The sequence below is a fragment of the Armigeres subalbatus genome, chromosome 3, assembly GCF_024139115.2.
Source record: "Armigeres subalbatus isolate Guangzhou_Male chromosome 3, GZ_Asu_2, whole genome shotgun sequence".
In the NCBI taxonomy this organism is placed as follows: Eukaryota; Metazoa; Arthropoda; class Insecta; order Diptera; family Culicidae; genus Armigeres; species Armigeres subalbatus.
Genome location: NC_085141.1, coordinates 187,188,041 through 187,208,716, shown reverse-complemented (window position 1 = coordinate 187,208,716; position 20,676 = coordinate 187,188,041). Strand labels below are relative to the sequence as shown.

Genomic DNA, 20,676 nt, shown 5'->3' with positions numbered 1-20,676 from the left:
ATATTCTTAATGATCTGTACTGATGAAAATGTCAACATTCCATCAAAGTTTTAGGATATTTGGATTTGAAGTTATAGCCTCAATATTGATCACCCAATTGTCACCCATACAAAAATTTGGTAAAAAAATTCAAAAAAATATAAAGCTCTTCTCTGGCTTCTATTTTTTGTAGATTTGACAGATTTGATGAAGGGTTGGCAGGAAAAATTATTTATTGCGTTGATATCATTGGCACGGCAAATGCTGGGTAAAGCGTACCATTGGTACTTCGCATACCTGAAGGAATAAAATAGACCCCATCCCGCGGTCCTTAGCCTCTTACCCAGCAACTCCTATCCCTACCTCCCCGCGGTGCTGGCTGGGATACGAGCAACCTTAGGGAAGATCGGGTAACCAACCCCTGACAGGGGAGGGGGGGTGCAAATCTTATTGAGCGTCTGTTCTCCATGTCAGGATCGGCTTACAACAGCGTCTGTTCATGTTAGGGGCGGCTGATCATCGTCCGAGTGCCAGCGTGGGACTCTAAGTGAAACTGTGTACCATGGTCCACCGGAAATAAGGAGGAATGGTCCTCCGGAAATTTAGGGGGTTTGGTGTCAGGCCCTGCAAGCCAGCCAAAAAAAAAACTCACGCAACGAACAATCAACAAGAGAGTACGGACCAGAACCATCGGCGAAGACCACTGCGACGAAAAAGGACTAGCGATTGGAAACTCGGTTCGTGGAACTGCAAATCTCTCAACTTCATCGGGAGCACACGCATACTCGCCGATGTGCTCAAGGACCGTGGATTCGGCATCGTAGCGCTGCAGGAGGTTTGTTGGAAGGGATCAATGGTGCGAACGTTTAGAGGTAATCATATCATCTACCAGAGCTGCGGCAACACACACGAGCTGGGAACAGCTTTCATAGTGATGGGCGATATGCAAAGGCGCGTGATCGGGTGGTGGCCGATCAATGAAAGAATGTGCAGGTTGAGGATCAAAGGCCGGTTCTTCAACTTCAGCATTATCAACGTCCATAGCCCACACTCCGGAAGCACTGATGATGATAAGGACGCATTCTACGCGCAGCTGGAACGTGAGTACGACAGCTGCCCAATCCACGACGTCAAAATCATCATAGGAGATTTGAACGCTCAGGTTGGCCAAGAGGAGGAGTTTAGACCGACTTTTGGAAAGTTCAGCGCTCACCGGCTGACGAACGAAAACGGCCTACGACTAATAGATTTCGCCGCGGTACGACCTAGAGCGACTGAAGCAACCTGATGTCGCCACTGCATACGCGCAGCATCTAGAGGCAGCGTTGCCGGAAGAGGGTGAGCTCGATGGGGCCCCTCTTGAGGACTGCTGGAATACAGTCAAAGCAGCCATTAACGACGCAGCGGAGAACAACGTCGGGTATATGGATCGAAGTCGACGGAACGATTGGTTCGACGAAGAGTGCAGACAGATTCTGGAGGAGAAGGACGCAGCGCGGGCGGTCGCGCTGCTGCAAGGTACCCGGCAGAACGTGGAACATTATAGACGAAAGCGGAGACAGCAGACCCGCCTTTTTCAGGAGAAGAAACGCCGTCTGGAAGAAGCGGAGTTCGAGGAGATGGAACAGCTGTGCCGTTCTCAAGATACACGCAAGTTCTATCAGAAGCTCAACGCATCCCGCAAAGGCTTCGTGCCGCGAGCCGAAATGTGCCGGGATAAGGATGGGAGCATCTTGACGGACGAACGTGTGGTGATCGAAAGGTGGAAGCAGCACTACGAGGAACATCTGAATGGCGCTGAGAATACAGGCAGTGAAAGTCAAGGCAGCGGAGGAGATGACTACGTCAGTTCAACGGACGATGGAAGCCAACCAGCCCCCACCTTGAGGGAAGTTAAGGATGCCATTCAACAGCTAAAGACCAAAAAGCAGCTGGTAAGGATGGTATCGGAGCTGAGCTCATCAAGATGGCCCCGGAAAAGCTGGCCACTTGCCTGCACAAACTGATAGTCAGAATCTGGGAAACCGAACAGCTATGTGAAGATTTCGGGCGAACACTCCAGTTCGTTCGAATCGCGCCGGGGACTAAGACAAGGTGATGGACTTTCGTGCCTGTTGTTCAACATTGCGCTAGAAGGTGTCATGCGGAGAGCCGTGTGTAACAGCCGGGGTACGATTTTCAACAGATCCAGTCAATTTATTTGTTTCGCGGATGACATGGACATTGTCGGCCGAACATTTGCAAAGGTGGCAGAAATGTACACCCGCCTGAAACGTGAAGCAACAAAAGTTGGACTGGTGGTGAATGCCTCAAAGACAAAGTACATGCTTGTGGGCGGAACAGAGCGCGACAGGGCCCGCCTGGGAAGCAGTGTTACGATAGACGGGGATACCTTCGAGGTGGTCGAGGAATTCGTCTACCTCGGATCTTTGCTAACGGCTGACAACAACGTTAGTCGTGAAATACGAAAGCGCATCATCTGTGGAAGTCGGACCTACTACGGGCTCCAGAAGAAACTGCGGGCGAAAAAGATTCGCCACCGCACCAAATGTGTCATGTACAAGACGCTTATAAGACCGGTTGTCCTCTACGGACATGAAACATGGACAATAGACTGGCCCAGGATACAAAAACTCGTCCGAATCTACGGGGCACCCCCCAGGATTTTGCCTTTCGGTAAGAAAATCATTCTCTGAAAATTTCAGCCTGATCGGTTGTTGCATAAGCTGGCGCAATTGATTTGAAGTTAATATGGGGGTTTCAGCCGAAATATATGGAAAAATACACCTCTGTTACTATTTCGTACAGGAAATTGGATGGAAAAGCCCGATTGAGCCTAGATTTGCAGGAAATGAAGTTAATATGTCAATGAACAATTCGACATAAAATTCTACTATGATTAAATAAACTTTAAATTAGTTTTTAGCTGATATTTTTGGAGTTTGGTTGAGCTTTTAAATTCATTAATTGCCTTGAAAACAAGCGCATGTAATCGAAGGTAGCTGCGATATGTGTTGTGGCGCGCGTGCAGTTACTTATGTTCAGTGCGCGCGAAATCACGCATCGCAGGCACCTTTGATTGCATGCATATATTTTGATGGCAATTAATGAATTTCAAAGTGCTCAACCCAACTCCAAATAAATCAGCCAAAAACTGATTTAAAATTTATTTAGTAACAGTAGAATTTATGTCGAATTGTTCATGGGCATGTTTACTTCATTTTCTGCAAATCTGGGCTCAATCAGACTCTTCCATCCAATTTCCTGTACGAATTAGTAATAGAGGTGTATTTTCCCATATATTTCGGCTGAAACCCCCATATTAACTTCAAATCAATTGCGCCAGCTTATGCAATAACCGATCAGGCTGAAATTATCAGAGAATAATTTTCTTACCTAGAGGCAAAATCCTGGAGGGTGCCCCGAGGAATCCGACGACTTTTTTTTCTCCCCATACTAGGCTGGGCCACTCTAATGGACAATGCTCGAGGAGGACTTGCAAGCACTCGGAATATTCGGGAAGAGGGTGCTTAGGACCATCTTTAGCGGTGTGCAAGAAGACGGTGTGTGGCGGCGAAGAATAAACCATGAGCTCGCCCTACGGCGAACCCAGTATCCAGAAGGTAGCTAAAGCCGGAAGGGTACGATGAGCAGGACATGTTGCAAGAATGCCGGACAGCAACCCTGCAAAGATGGTGTTCGCTTCCGATCCGGCAGGTACGAGACGGCGTGGAGCGCAGCGAGCGAGATGGGCAGACCAGGTGCAAAACGACTTGGCGAGCGTGGGGCGTATCCGAGGATGGAGAGATGCGGCCTCGAACCGTGTATTGTGGCGTCAAATTGTTGATTCAGTGTTATCTGTTTAGATGTTAACAAACTAAATGAAATGAATATCATAGAAAGGGGATCAAGTCTCCCCAAATTTTGAAATTGCATGTTCTGACGAATTCAATAACAAAAATCGTACATGTATACGTACAGCAATTCGAAAATTCCGCGTATTTTGAAGGAAAAATATTTAAAAAATCTGAGGGTACCTTTCTACTTCTATCAAAGCAAGTTCTTGGAGAGAGATCAATTTCCTCCGAATGTTTTGAATGTCGTTTTTTGACAGCACTCCAAAAACTCGATTATGTATCAATAACAACAAGAATTTAAGAACTGTTATACATCAGTAAAGTTAAATACTATATTTCTTAGAGAGTCTGTATGAAAATCGCGTATGTTTATTTATTTTTGGCTGTGATACACCGGAAATCAGAAAAGGGGATCAAGTCTCCCCAGTCTCCCCTACAAATTCATGCCTTAATTGTCATCTCAATAAATATCCGTGAAGCTGCATTTTGAGCACTATGTCGCCGTCCATAAGCTAATACCAAACAATTCAGCCATAAACTGTCATAACTAATTGCTTGCAAAACAAATCCTAGAAGAATAAGAACTTTAAGACCTTCCACACTCGCATTGTAGGAGTAGCTTCCAGGCTTTCTCTTCTTGCCACGCTGTCTATCCTGTAGCGGAAAGTCAAATGATCGCTGAGGGTGTAACCCACGTCTACCCTCCACTACCGATCATCGACCAGACTCAGACTACAGAACGTTACGTCGATTCACTGGTTGCATGTTCAGATAAGTTAAAATACTAAGTTATTACGATAATCTAAGTTATTTATTACGATATTGGGATTTTGAAACTGTTCAGTAGCATATAAGCATAAAAGCATATGGAGACGCATGGTACATTAGTGAGATAATCCATCTTATAACCAAACGAAATTTTATCTCATTCAGTTCATTAAATCAATGAAAAAGTGTGCACGCATTTGTATGAAAGTTGTATTATGGGAAATCTAATTGCATGATGGGAATTCATGTTCTTGGTTAACATGTCGAATATTGCAATCAAGAAATCATCAGAATCGTGATTTCAAACAGCATGTTCTCGGGCGTCTTCTCAGCGATTTTCACAATTTGTCCACGGTTGTCTTATCCACCTAAACTAGTTTCTTGTAGTTCGCTAGTTTGTTATGTTTCTAGGGATCCTCATTTTTTGCTAGATCAGCTAGAGTTCAAAACCTCAAAACCTTCAAAACTTCAAAACCCAGCTTGTACCTGCCCCTTAAGCCTTTGCGTATATGTGCAGTCTAAATTAGTTCGATGCAGATTTTCTAGGCAAACCAAATGAGATTCATGAAGATGTTCTATGTTCTCCAAATTGTTCTGAATTTCGGATCAATTGGTTTTTCTTGTTGACTACCCCTGGTATAAAGCTAAAATCAATTCAGCATATCCATAGAATTTTCAAGAGCCCTTGCATACTATATGTTGTTTAAGTAAGTTTAATCAAGACGTTCTAGGTTCTTAAAATTGATCTTCAATTAATATCATTAGTCTGAAAGGTCAACAACTTTTCCCGAGCAGCACAAGTCAGACAAAACTTGTTGCAGCAACTCGATTGTGACTGAATCCGGTCACATATGAGTTGTAGTAACCTTTGTGAAATATGTGTGCTGCTAGAGTTGGTATCCAAAAAAAAAATTAAGTTTATTTGCATGCTCCAAATATGTGCATGAAAATACATTTAAAATCATATTTTTATCTGTGTATGATTGTCCGAATATTTACATTTTATTTCGTGCTCCGTACACATCGAGACAGTATGCCAAAAAATGTACGGCAACATTGTCACATTATTTTTCTTCATCCGCAGACAGACTCTTCTCCCTGGCAACCGTTATCCAAGGACCGACTGGTGGCCCACCGGATTGTTACGTCCTTGCCTTTTTATACGCGCTTCACCATCATCGTGTGCCTGTTCTCCAGATCTCCGTTGTCCCGACGCTTTTTGTAGTTCTCAGGGTAGCACACAGGCAAGTGAACGGTCAGTGACGGGCAAGTCCCTGGCGCGCTTGTCTATCCTTGCGATAGAGAATTCTATCGCTGCCATGGTCGAGGTACTGGAGTGAGGGAAGTAATCTAGGACCACTGGTTTTTTAGTTGTTTATTAGTGATGCAGCGTTTGTATTGTTTCGTGGGGAGCGGGAGTTTTATGCGAATGACGTTAAAGTTTATATGATCGTAGCCCTTAGCCGTGCGGTAAGACGCGTGGCTACAAAGCAAGACCATGCTGAGGGTGGCTGGGTTCGATTCCCGGCACCGGTCTAGGCAATTTTCGGATTGGAACTTGACTCGACTTCCCGGGGCATAAAAGTATCATCGTGTTAGCCTCATGATATACGAATGCAAAAATGGTAACTTGGCTTAGAAACCTCGCAGTTAACAACTGTGGAAGTGCTTAATGGATACTAAGCTGCGAGGCGGCTCTGCCTCTGTCCCAGTGTGGGGATGTAATGCCAATAAGAAGAAGAAGAAGATCGTAGCCAATAGAGAGGATTGCTTGGAATTCATCCGACTATTTCTTGTCTGGTGAAATACTTTAACGGAAGAATGAAGTCAAACATGTTGATGTAATAATAGACCAGCAATTGACGTTTAGGTCTCACTATGAAAATGTGATTTCAAGAGCAAACAAGCAGGTTGTTTGATCCTCACTGCCTCAAATCACTCTACTGTGATTTGGTTCGTGCCATTCTGGTTTCTTCGGTGCTGGTACGGTGCCCATATAACAGGAATTGGGTTGACCGTATCCATGCTGGTCGCAATAACCGATACGGGCAACATGACCCTATTAGTTTCATGGTATCCAGATGCGATGAATGTTTTCATCAGTTTGACTTTATCACCTATGCTGGTTTGGTGGATTATTAATGTTCTGCACAATTTTTGTAAAGATCCTGCGGCTGCGACAACCCTATAGGCTATTTTTTATGTACATGGATATGTCTAGCCTTCCAAATAAACGAAAGATTAAGAAAAAAAAAATGGATATGTCTGTTTTTATAACCTGTGATTTATATCGAAAACTGTTACAAATTTTATGAAGGTGAATAATGAAAATAAAAATAAAATAAATGAATTCTGCAGTTTCTGGTTTTTATATTCACATTGCAGTAATTGTGGACGTTAATGATATTTGAATTGGAGAACAATTTGCCGGCGATTAGAACGTGGTCAATTTGGTTTTCCTATTCATCATTAGGTGATCTCCATGCGGCTATGTACATATTTGTACGGAAAAATGGGGTGATTTGGGCTAACGCTGTGTGGAAGACTGCAATGTGCACCAGCTGTTATCATTCAATACGGTGTGCCGACTGCCCGATCCAATCACTGCTCTGTACATTTCTTCCCTTCCTATTTGAGCGTTAATGTTGCCGAAGACAATTGTCACGTTACACAGTTGGCATACAATTCAATTTCAGCTGTGCATAGAACGCATTTTCTATTTTTTTATTTTTTTATTTCGTTCACCAACGTTGACTTACAAGTACATTAACAGTATATATTTTTTTCACTCAATGCTATAAATACGTTATAATAATGTATAAAAATAAAATTAGATTGGTTAATTATCATCAAACGGTTAAATATTCGTTTCTCAAAAGGATTTCATGAAGCCCCGCGTTCAACACGGGGATCGAACTCTAGACAAGATACTTAGTGAGAGGCAGGCGTGCTATTTATCAAACGTCCTTTCTTGTTGGCTAGTCCGTATGATCAAAATGTATCGGTCACAAGGTCAAGCATCTTACCAACAGGGTCCTATGGGAATTCCGCATAAGCCATGAATAACTTTGTGGGAAATTCGTAAGCCATGCAAGTTTTAACATTTTTATGTCTCATATATGTTCTAATACCTATTTTATTTTATTATGCACAATCGTTATGAGATTCAATATTAGTTCACTTTATTCTTCGTAGAATGCAAATTGTTGAGCGACAATCTACTTAGAATTGCTATGTGACAAGTTGTCAAATGTTTTTTTCTTGGCTTTTATGCACATACATATTGAACCGGTGCCAGCGAAAGTGGTACATGTTACATTGATTAAATTTTATGAGAGACGCATTTTCCCAAAAACTTCAAAAATAAAATTCAGATTTGCAATTTTCTGCAAATCAACTATACCAACGTGTTATGACTGATGTGCCTAAAGGTAGTACAGTAATATCCCGATTTTATCATCCCCATGGTGAATTTTGGGGTGATAAAACAGGGTATGTGACAAATTCGGAAAAAAAATCATTTTTTTAATTCATTTCACAAATTTGAATCATTTTATGCCTTGGAAAAGCAAAATGCGTAAACGGTACCCGTTATTTCTTGTCGGAAATGCTTACCGAATTCTTCACAGGTACCCAGAAGTAATTTATTTTAAACTACAGGCGGTGAAAGTTATTTCATGAAAATCAATGTTGTTTGCGGTATTATTTGCAGAAATAAAAAGAACGACTAAAATTTTCAAAATTTTTGTTGGGTGACAAAATCGGGTCGAAAACGTGCTAAAATCGGGACGTGATAAAATCGGGTCGAAAAGGTGATAAAATCGGGGGTAGACAAAATCGGGGAGTGACAAAATCGGGTTGACACTGTAATGCGAAATATGCGAAGTTTCTTGACTAATTTCAAGTTTGTTGGAACAAAATGCACATGTACCACTATTAACGGGAACAAAATGCAACAGAAACCGGAAATCGTTGCCAGTAAAAGTGGTACATGTACATTTATAAAATTATTTTAAATGGCTGTGAACCATATTGAAATTCAAGTAACGGCTAAAACCTGTTGCGGAACCATCCATGTCATCAAATTTTCTTTTCATTAGGCTGATTTTTGTGGATAGAGCTGTACATTAGACTGGCCCAGATTACTATGGGGAGAAAAAAATGTTATCGAATTCCACGGGGCACCCCCCAGAATTGTGTCTTTGGGTGAGAAAATCAATCTCTGAAAATTTCAGCTCAATCGCTTGTTGCATAAGCTGGCGCATTTGATTTGAAGTTTGTATGGGGATTTCATCCAAAATGTATAGGAAAATGCACCTCCGTCACTTATTCGATCTGGAAATTGGTTCTGATTGCTCGATTGACCTCATAATTGCAAAAACGGCAGTTGGTATGCTACAGAACAATTTCACAGAACATTGCATGACGATTAAATTAAGTTTTATATAATTTTCGGCTGATTTATTAGGAGCTGATTTGTGTATTTTTGGGTTTTTTTATCGAATCGCATCAGCCGAAACCTATATAAAAGTTCATTTAATCATCATACAATGTTCTGTGAAATTGTTCTGTAGCATACCAACTGCCGTTTTTGCAATTCTGAGGTCAATCGAGCAATCAGAACCAATTTCCAGATCGAATGAGTGACGGAGGAGTATTTTCCTATACATTTTGGCTGAAATACCCATACAAACTTCAAATCAAATGCGCCAGCTTATGCAACAAGCGATTGAGCTGAAATTTTCAGAGATTGATTTTCTCAGCCAAAGACACAATCCTGGGGGGTGCCCCGTGGAATTAGACAACTTTTTGTTTCCTGGGCCAGTCTACTGTACATGTACAACTTGTCCTGGCAACGAAATCGCCATTGTGATATATACCAAAAATTAAAAAGTGCATATCTCCAAATTTATTTGTCAAAAATCTCTTTTTCGTTATTCCCTTACTAGATCTTTGCAAACAGAAGCCTTTGGTGTCAAAAACATAAAATCGACAAAAATGGTTTATGTACCACTTTCGCTGGCACCGGTTCATATGCACACTACACGGTCATACAGACAGTTGTTCAATCCTTCGACTAGAGTCGATTGGTATAAGATTCTATGGGTCTTCGATCAACTGACCGAAAAGTAAAAAAACGGAAACGCTGCTGGCTGGAAACTATAGAACAAAAAATAGACTGCGGCGTCAAAAGTCAGGTCAACCAATCGAACAGGTTAACGGGGATAATTGGTCAAATATCTGCATAGATCAATTGGATTGAGAATACTACTAGTGGAACAGATCAAATTGCTGAATAGGACTGGCGACCAACCGGCCAGCCGACTTAGGAGGTAATCTGATCGAACAAGCCAATTAGCTGAATAGGTATTTTTTGCGACTGCTGCTTTGTCATATAATAGTTCATTGTATGAGTTCAAAAATCTTCATGTTTATGCTAGATATCCTATCAATTTGAGCACCTCTGCCGCAATGTATGGTATAAGAAAACGATTTTCAAGTTGTTGTACTTCTCGTTTCTTCCTGCGGGCTGCTTCTTTCGGCTGGCTGGATTTGTTGTATAGCTTTTCTGTGTACAGTAGGTTTTCGAATCGCAGGGCTCTCTCAAAAAGCCCGCTCCTCTCGTCAACTCTTGTCGTGGTCTGCCACCGCATCCGCCGTCGCCGTTTTGGCTTAACTTTCATTCGCGTCACGGGCCACAACTTGTTTCTGGCTGGCTGAGCGTCCATTTTATTTCGAACTGTCGAGCCGTGCGCGTTTAAATTTGTGACTGGGCTGCTCCTTCCTAGAGAGGGTGACTTGTTGCGTCTGCGGTTTGGGCTCAACTTGAGAAAAGTGCATTAGAAACGCAGAGGTGCGCTTCCCTATTTTAGAAGCAGTGGATTGATAACAGTGGATCATACAATGTAGACGACGTGCGCGTTAATAAGTCGTGTAAATAGCTGAATTTTAAAAGTGCCATTTGTGTGAATAAGAGTACAGCAGCGCCACGGTTGTTCTGTTGGACAACGTGAGTCGTAGGTGTGGAATTTTGCCTTATGCGCGGCTTGTTCAACCAGTTTTCCTGCTGCGAGTATTGGAAAGCTTTGGCATTCCAGCAACAACGTTGGCCAAACCCTTTATTTCAGCACGAATGAGTGTGCGGCGGAGTTCTGTGCAGTGTCGTGAGTGAGTGCGTCTCGTCCCGCAATAAGTACGTTCGAGCAATAATTTAAAATTCCGTGTTCGATTTCGCAGAACGTAAAGAAATTTTATCGCTCGTTGGCTTTTCGCACAGGTACAGGCATCCAAGAAGGTCTCATCATCTTTGCTTGCGCCTTAGCCAGAGCCTACTTGGTGTATTTGTGTGAATGTTTGATAATTCGTTGTGCGCCGAAGGAAACGAAAGAAGAGGCGAGAGATGAAAATGTTGCGCTGAAGAATAAATTACCAATTCAAGGTTTTGGAAACACTTTTGCTTTGGTCATCGTTCTGTGAAGGAAAAAAAAATATGTTGGAATTTAAATCCGTCCCCGCGTAGCAATAGTGTATGCTGAGAGTGAGTGAGAGCGTGAGGCGAGTAGGAGCTGGTTTAGCTCGCCACACAAACACACAGTCGAAATACGACACCCAGCATAACATCAGCAGTTTATCGAGTCCCCTTGCCATATCACATCCTTCAATCTCGTTTCGAGCCGTGAGTGAAACTAAACCAGTGTGTTAATCAGGAACGAAGAAGAGCATGTTTCCAGTGTTTGGATTGTGAGTCAAGCCAATCGAAAATAAAAATCAAAATTGCAAACAACGCATAGCAGTCGGATGATGTGCACTCTTCGTCGTTGTTGGTTGGCTTGGTTACTCGTGTGATTTCAATGCGCGTATGGTTGCTGTGATTGGAACCCCGCCCGCTAGTGCTTAATTACATTTGCCATTGTTGTGCACTATTGTGTTTGCGCTGCACGCTGGAATGTTAATAGGCGATCAAACCTGATCGATGTGCTGTGATAACCTGTTCCATTGTTAAATGGATTACCGAAATATTTGGCGCTGCTTTTGAATCTTACCACCATGGATATGATTGGAGCTACCAATGGAACGCAGCTACCCAACAACCACTTTCACAATGATCCTCAGGTATATAATCAAATTTCATATGATTAGCATATTTTGTGATTTAGTTTTAACGATGCGTATATTGGGGCACAGCATTTCTCAGTCGTTGCATTGCAATCCATGAGGAAGAAAAGATATGTTATTTACTAGAAATATACATTTTAACAAGGCGATGTGTACAGTTAGCTGTTGTCAGTTATTGTTACTATTTTATAACCTACATAAAGTTATGTTTTGCCTTTCTCGTATATTAAGTATGATAGAAGGCTCGGAGACCCATAGTGTTATTTATCAATCGACACAGCTCGACGAATTGAGTTGATGTATTTTATGTATGTATGTATGGGTGTGTATGTGTACAAAATTTTGTATAGACACACTTTTTGGAACTTAGCATTGTCCGAATTACTCGCAACAAGTTCCAAGGCATAGTATTGCCAACCCGGAAATGACGAGTTCAATTCTCGGCCTGTTTTAGGATGTTTCCGGGTGGGAAACATTCTCGACGTCCTGGGCATAGTGTATCCATTGTACTTGCCACACAAGATACATACTCATGTAATGGCGGATATAGAAAAGCTTTCAATAAATAACTGAAGAAATGCTAATAGAATACTAAGTTGACAAGCAGGCCAAGTTCCAGTTGGAATATAGAGGCATAGCCATTAAATGAGCCATGTGATTTAAATCAAATCTCGTTATGTTTATGGAGAGGCTATATGATCACTCTAAAACTGACTCAAGATGAAAGGTTTGGAGACCGAGCTCGACGAATAGAGGTGATGTCTGTATGTGTATGTGTACAAGAAATGTGAGATACACTTTTTGGTACTTAGTGTTACCCGATTTGCTGGCATCAGGTTGCATACGTGGAATGCAGCCTAGTTTTTCGTTATTTAAAATTGGCCCGATCGGCCATTCCCTCGTAACGCTGGGTTGACACCTTTGCGTGATGTGTTACGGTGTAAGATCTATCACGGTCACATTTTCAGCTATAGGCAAATCGCAAATCCCGACCCAACGAATACCTCCCCCAATATCCAACTCCGTGGTACTTATGAGGGTGTCGCTGAGTCGGGGCCTCTCATTAAGTAAGTTCTACATCAACACTTCCTTCCCCTCCCAAGTGAAGTGAAGATGGGCGTGGCCAGGAGTATTAATCCTCATGCTTGTGTGATTATTGTCCTAGATTGAAATCTCACCCACCTTGATTTCTCAAAGTAATTTGAATGGAGATTTCAAAAGAAAAGTCCATTGAGTCCATTGACAAGCTAGCTGAAAATACCCCCTAATTAATTTGATCCCAAAAACGTTTTTTCAAGTTCAGGCTCTTCTTCCTGATGTTTCGAAATTTTACATTCCATTTGAAACTGAAACTGTCTTACAACTGCGTGGGCTTATTAGAAATTTCCCAGTTATAAACTGTATGCCCTATTTTGTAACTATTTTCTGTGTTATTTCTAACGTAAGAACAACACAAAACTAATGAGAATCGTAATGCGACACAAGACATAACCATAACCATTGTAAGCAAAATTTTAGAATAAGTTGCTTTTAACATGATACTTAAAGCACGACGCATCAACTGAAACCATCGTAAATTGTATATTTATGAAAAAACTCATTAAAACCCCACTACCTCCACTATTGGTGCTACCTCCACTAAGGGTACGGTTACCCTATAAGAACTAAATGTTCGTATTATTTCTTATCTAGCGTCGTGTACCTTATGAGTATCTTTCTTTTGTACTTAATATACGGTACATACGGTATATGCATGACTTTTCTAAGGTACCATAAAATCATCATTCATCAAATCAATTCTTTTGACTTAACAACTCTTATGACGAACCCCTGCTCGACCATCAGAAGATCTGTCTTATTGAAATCTCTCATCCGCCATAGATTTTTATTAATAGACACTTCCTCCCATTTGGCGGTCACTTGTAATTTATTTCGAAATCAAGATTGACACGCACGGGGCGTTTCGGTTCATGGACAACTGTTTAAATACCAATATTTCTCAACATTGATCAATCGGCTTGTTGCATTCATTATTATCTGACTTCGCTGTTGCTTAGATATCAACCTACATTCCGTTCTCCGTCAGCAATGCCTTCTATACTGAACCGTGCCACGCAATTACGAGAACCGAACGACCGACCGACCAACATATGATCGAAGAGAATGTGACCTTTGAGAGGTAAATAAAAAGAACCAGTTTGTTGTCAGCTCTTCTAGTTTCGAGTAAACACAAACTGGTAGGTAATAAGCTATTACCAGCTCGACAGCTGCACACGCTGCCACCGTGCTTGCTTGCCGTTGATGTCATTGCATTGCTTGAGTATAGAGGCTGTTGCCGATGGTGCATATGCATTTTTATTGACTTTTCTCTAAGCACGTTTTGCTGAGTGGGCTGTTAGTTGGGCACCAGTTATTCATTGATGTTGTTTTAGTGCGATTTGCTGCTGTTGCAGTTACAGTCATATGTAACAATATTTGATTTACGGTTAAGACATGACTGATGGATTGCTACTAATAACTCAGTTTAAATTCTAAATTGATAAGCAGTTGATTTTTTGTGTTGATATCTTAGAATTAAAAAAAATTAAGCCTGAGAGGGTAAAACCATCTTGAGATTCTCATATTTATATATTTTCAAGATGTACCAAATTTCTGTGGATTGTATTGATAAACACCTAATCATTTAGCTTTATAATGATATGGAAATGCTAATATCATCTTCCGAACTTAGACGTAGGTACATTGAGGTGGTTCAAAAAATCGATTTTGCTCCACAGCGCTCATCTAATTCTTTATCATGTTCTGAGTGTCCTCTGAAAAGTTGAACTCATTTGGATTAAAACTGATTTAGCACAAGCCGTTTCAAGTTTGCATGCAAATTAGTATGGGGACATTTATTTTTTCATTTAACTGTTAATGGCGCTTCCCCATTAAGCGCAGGTTAAAAGAAAACCTACATAGCTAGAAGGAATACTCAACAGTTTTCACCTAACGAAAACCGCATGTTGATTAATCGCCCCAATAATTAGTAATCGATTTTAAGACAGGATGCGAATCTTTAGTAATGATCGTTAAACTTTTTTGAGGGCAGCACTGAAATGTGTAGTGCAACATAGTAGCCTGAATTTGTGTATGCTATCTTTCGCGCCACGAGAAGCTATGTTGCCTGTTGATGAGTTACGCAATTAGCTCCAGAAAACCACACGGTTAGATGACTTTACCCATTAATGGGTACTATGTTATTGTTGATATTATTCCCACCGTGAAAAATTCACCCATTTGGGTAATGGGTAGTGCCACTTTTTCAAGAAAATGGGTGAATTTTTCACGGTGGGAATAATATCAACAATAACATAGTACCCATTAATGGGTAAAGTCATCTAACCGTGCACGGTATAGATTAAATTCGATTACTAATTTTTGGAACGATTAATTAAGATGCGGTTTCCGCTGAGTGAAAGCTCTTGAGTATATAAAAAAATAAATTTCCCCATACTAATTTACATGCAAACTTGAAACGGCTTGTGCTAAATCAGTTTCAATCCAAATGAGCTCAAATTTTCAGAGGACACTCAGAACATGATAAAGAATCAGATGAGCGTTGTGGAGCAAAAACGATTTTTTGAACCACCCTAATGTACATGTTCATGACAGAATAAGAGGGGAAATAACAGATTAGAGAAGATCCATAAAGTACATCACGCAAAAATTGGCGATTTTCAACCCCCTCCCCCTTCATCACGCTTTTTGTAACAAACCTCTAAATCTATTGTATGGATCGTCACGTTGGACGATATAAATCTTACGACCTTCCTTCTGCCAAGCTTCTATATAAAAGGGAAGGTGTGGAAGCTGATATCTCTTTTCTGCCGTAAGGTAGATGGTCGAAAGAGCTGAGCAGAATGGATACGTTTGCGTGCGTTTTGACAGTTTTGCCATGGAAAAACTGTCAAAACGCACGCAAACGTATCCATTCTGCTCCGCTCTTGATTTGCTCACATATCATCGCTTGTGAAAAGCGGTTTCAATCGACGAGTGCTTGCTCTATGTTTCTAATATGACATCAGCATTTAGTCGAATAGGATTTTTATTAGGTACACGGCAAGAATTTCCGCCCATCGTCCTAGGGGCTAGAACTAACGAGAGCAACGTCCATAGAAGCTAGAGGATAATACCTAAGTATTGTATCCAGTAGAATGGAGATTAACGCCTGCATAATGGTTGCTGGCTAGCAAAAAGTCAAGAACATATATGTATTTTGGGGAAAATCATCGCAGATGAAAAATGAGGGAAAATAAATTCCGTCAAGCAGTGGTCAAATAAGAACTACAAAGCATCCCACTTTTTCTGATAGCAAACTTCTTGTCAATGTGATGCTTGCGCAAATTATTCACTAGTTTTCATTTATGCTGCATATATGTGTCCAGCTTGGCAGTATATTTTGATTTGTTTGTTTTCCACTTTTTCATTGACGGTGGCACGGGAACGTACATTTTTATTTCCGACCGATACGGTGCCGCCACAACTAGTACTTTGTATTTTACTTACGTTTTATATTAAATGATCAATTTGAAGTCTTTAGCCGTAACTTCTTTGTATGCTCAATTACGTTTGATGAAGCAATAAGGTACCAGTCAAAACGATTAATGCAAGAGATGGCGTTTTTTCAATGGTAGTAAAATCGAAATCGCATCACTATTAAACTACTAATTAGTGCAAACTAAGTGCAGGAGATAATCTTTCCACCTCATACTTCATTCCTTATCACTACTTTCTTCTAAAACACCACCATTTTCCATAAATTTGCAAAATACTTGATTTTCCCATACATTTTATCGATTTCCAACTACCATTCTTCCATGGTGAAAATTGTGAAAATCTCAGAACATAGAGTAGCAGGCTTAACAACACAGATAGAAACGCCGGTATCGCCACTCAGTGACGACATGGTGCACGGAAGGTTGTTGTCTACACTTTTTACGGCTGCTGCACCCTGGAAGTAAATGTCATCGAAGTAAACAGTCGGTCCCTTATTCCGATGCTTTATCTCTGATACTGGTTATGGATTTTATTCATACTTCTAACCGACTTACCGGCCCGCGTCTCTCAAATTCACCCGATTTTTTTTTCACACGGGTGATGCAATTTTCCCGAATATTTAAAGTTCAGACAAACTAGTTCCAACCGATATAGTGCAAGAGCATCGCTGTTTTATTAGAATGCTACAAATTGAAAATAAATAATCTCATTTGTTCTTCTTTCATTTTAAAGAATTAGAGATTTTTTAAACTATAATACATATTAAATTATTTTATATTTGAGAAACCATAGTGGCCCAGTTTCGAAATGTTTTGCAAGTAAACCGAGAAAATTGTTTTCGATCAAAATTTCATAGTTTTTTTTATTTCTTCGAGTTTATCCACCACTCACCAAAATTATTTGAAACATGACAGTAAAGACAATATTAAATCAAGTTTACAGTGAATTTTAATTTAAACTAGCTGAAACATTACAGTAAGTTTAAATTAATATCGAACTTTGTATAGAATGCTCGGAGATAAAGTTATATACCAATCGACTCAGCTAGATGAACTGAGCAATAATGTGTATCTGCTGTATGTGTATGTTTGTGTACATATGTTTATGTGTGTAGTAATCCTTACCCGATATTCTCGTAACAAGTTGCATTGAATTCTATAACTACCGGCCATTCATTTTGAAAGTTATGAAGAAAACGGTAAAATTTTCACTTTGTCAAGTCTATACCTAAAGCAAACGTAAGGTAGACAATTGTAATAGCAATCCTTATATTGAGGCGATGTGCATTGATTGTTCAGAGAAGGGCATCATCACCGCTAGGTGGAATTATCTGGGTTTTCCACAATAAAAACAAAAATTTTTAAACAAAAAATATGGATCAACCAAGGAAGTAAGATTACTTATCACACAATTGTTATTATATTTGTTTTGAATGTTTTTTTCTGGCCTGGTAGCGGGTCACTTTTTAGTGACTTGGTCACTTTGCAAGTAACTAAAAAGTCTCTTTTTACGACCTCAAGTCACTAAAGTCACTTTTTCACGCAAAATGTCACAATTTTTAACTATTTTGAAACTATTGACTATTTTTGAATGAAGCTTTATGTATAAGTAGGATGATGCTTTGTTCATGGCGGAAATGAAATTACGGATCTTGAAAAAATGATCTAATCTAATCTAATCGAACACAAACGCAGCCAGTACAAAGAAAGCATCCTGGAAAATCATTGAGTTAGATCAGCAGTTTTCAACCTTTTTCTTGAGAGGTACCCCTTCAAACTTTTATATTTATTGAGGTACCCCCTATTTTTTCGCTGTAATGAAAATAAGCATAACTTATAAGATATATCACAGAGAACAGATGTTAAAGCTGCACTCGCTATGTTGTGATAACTTTTTACTGTTCATTTTAAAATAACTTTGGAATGTCGTCATATCCCGTGCAGACTCAGCGCTAGTATCACCAAAAAATGCCACTGTGCGCTAGTGTCGTTATGCATGCAAGAGCATACCAGCGCCATCGTGTTGTCAAAATGAGATAGTGAGTTGCAATGTCGACGTCGATGGCGTTGAGGTTTGGTTTGTTTGTTTACACATGTTTTGCAAGAAATTTTGTTTGAGCCTCCATGTATGTTCTCTGTGGATATATGGAAAACGGTCTTGAAAACTAATGGCTCTACAAAATATTGTCTGAAATCTTCGTTATTCTGTGAAACTTGTTCAATTCAAGTAAAGTTTAAACAACAAGCTTCCTGTAAGACTTTGATGACTTTTGGAGGTTTCCGAGCCTTATGAAAGAAGGCTTCTGAGCTTCATGAAAGCAGCCTTCCAAGCCTCTTTAAAGAAGAATTCCGATCTTCTCGAAGGGAGGCTTCGGAGCCTTTTGAAAGGAAGCTTTCGAGCCTCTTAAAAGAAGGCTTCCGATCCTTTTGATAATAAGCTTTCAAGCCTCGTAAAAGAAGGTATGTAAACCTCTTGAAAGTTGGTTTACGAGCCTCTTTAACGGCGGGTTCCGAGCCTCTAAAATTGAAGTTTTGCACATCTTAAAAGGACGCTTCTGAGCCTCTTGAATAAGGTTTCCAAGCCTCTGGGAGGGACGCATCCGAGGTTCTTGAAAGAAGGTTTCCGAGCATCATGAATTAAGGTTTCTAAGACTCTTGAATGGAGAATTCCCAGCCTCTTGAAAGGAGGATTCCGAGCCTTTTGAAAGCAAGTTTCCGAGCCTCTTGAAAGCAAGTCTCCGAGCCTATTGAAAGAAGGCTTCCGAGCCTCTTGAAAGAAGACTTCCAAGCATCTTGAAAGGAGACTTCCAAACCTCTTGAAAGACGGCTTCCGAGCATCATGAACTTAGGATTCGAAGCCTCTTGAATGAAAGATTCCGGACCTTAAAAGAAGGGTTCCGAGTCTCTCCTAAAAGGCGGCTTCAGAGCCTCTTGAAAGAAGGCTACCGAGCATTTTGAATGAAGGCTGCCGAGTCTCTTTAAAATGAGCTTCCGAGCCACTTGTTTCTTGAAAGGAGGTTTCCGATCCAAGCATCATGAATTAGGGCTTCCAAGCCTCTTGAAAGGAGATTTCCATGCCTCTTGAAGAGGCTTCCATGCCTCATAAAATAAAGGCTTTCGAGCCTCTAGAAAGAAGACTTCCGAGCCTCTTGAAAGGATGCTTCCGTGCTTCTGAGCCTCTTGAAAGAAGGCTTCCAAGCCTTTTTCAACGAAGCTAGTCAGCTTTACCACAAAGAACAGACGTTGAAGCTATATTCGCTGAGTTGTGATAAGTTTTTTTTTGTTCATTTTGAATGTCGCCGTTATCCCATGCAGAATCCACAGTGTTTTTTTGTATGCAAGACTATACCAGCGCCATCAGGTAAACAAAATGATATTGTGAGTTGCAATATCGACGTCGACGGCGTTGAGGTTCGGTTGATTGTTTCACATGTTTTGTAAGACATTTTGTTCGAGCCTCCATGTCTGTTCTTTGTGGCTTTACGAAAAAAAAGCCTTTGTGCCTTTCATATGGAGGCTTCCAAACCTTTAGATTCTAGATTTTAGTCACCTAATTTTTGTCCTTTTGATCTTTTGTTCTACAGCCCTTCATATACTATACTTGTAATAGTGGGCAGGATTCAATTTTTTTTTATTTACTGATTACCATGCATATTATGTACAATACAAAGTTTTGGAATATAAAATTACATAATCATCAAAAATCTATTAACAACTTTTTGCTGGAGCTGTAATACGTCCGCCATTACGCTTATTGGTCCGGTTGTACCCCAGGTTGAGAACCGGTGAGTTAGATGACGCCCAATATTTTTTCTTGGCAATATTGAGGCTCACAGCATACCAGTGGTATGACATAAACTTCAAAGCTTAGAGATGTATCGTGTTCAAGTATTCACTTTAACATGATGCATATAGGGATTGAAGGATGCGTGGACATACCGTACCATACGCGTTCTTTTTAAGTTCTTATTTTGGTAGTTGTATATAAATATGTAGTGAAATGAATAACATTATTATAAGAAATTATATCAAATTTTATATATATTTGTAGAATATAACATCAACTAGGAGCCGAAGTTAACTCGGGATGTACATCTTTTGTAGAAGAAGCTGGAAATTATATAGAATTTTTTAGTTATGCTATCAGATAGTAGTTTATGTGCCAGGACGTCGTCTGCATAAATGGAATAAAATGCATAAAAGAATAAAAGAATAAAAATTGCTATATAAAAATAAAAAATATGAAAACATGAAATTAAAAAATGAAGATACAAAAATATGAGTACACAAAAACATAAAAGCATGAGGATATGCAAATATTGAAAATTTTATATTTTAAAATTTTCAATATTTCCACAATTGCGCGCCTCCATTCTTCTATGTACTCATATTTTTGTATCTTGTAATTGATGTTAAAG

The 20,676-nt window shown here is 40.2% G+C and overlaps 1 protein-coding gene across 9 annotated transcripts in view; it reads left to right on the top strand.

Moving 5' to 3' along the window:
* The window catches only part of LOC134220672 (tight junction protein ZO-1), a 192,624-nt gene that overhangs the window by 88,904 nt on the left and 83,044 nt on the right, over positions 1 to 20,676 (top strand). The window contains exon 1 of one of the 9 annotated variants that reach the window (XM_062699778.1): positions 10,310 to 11,717. The exons of the other annotated variants lie outside the window; for them this stretch is intronic. Coding sequence (XP_062555762.1) covers positions 11,652 to 11,717 — 66 coding nt within the window. The 5' untranslated portion in view covers positions 10,310 to 11,651. Of the gene's footprint in view, positions 1 to 10,309; positions 11,718 to 20,676 lie in introns of those variants that run through there. 9 annotated transcript variants of the gene reach the window in all.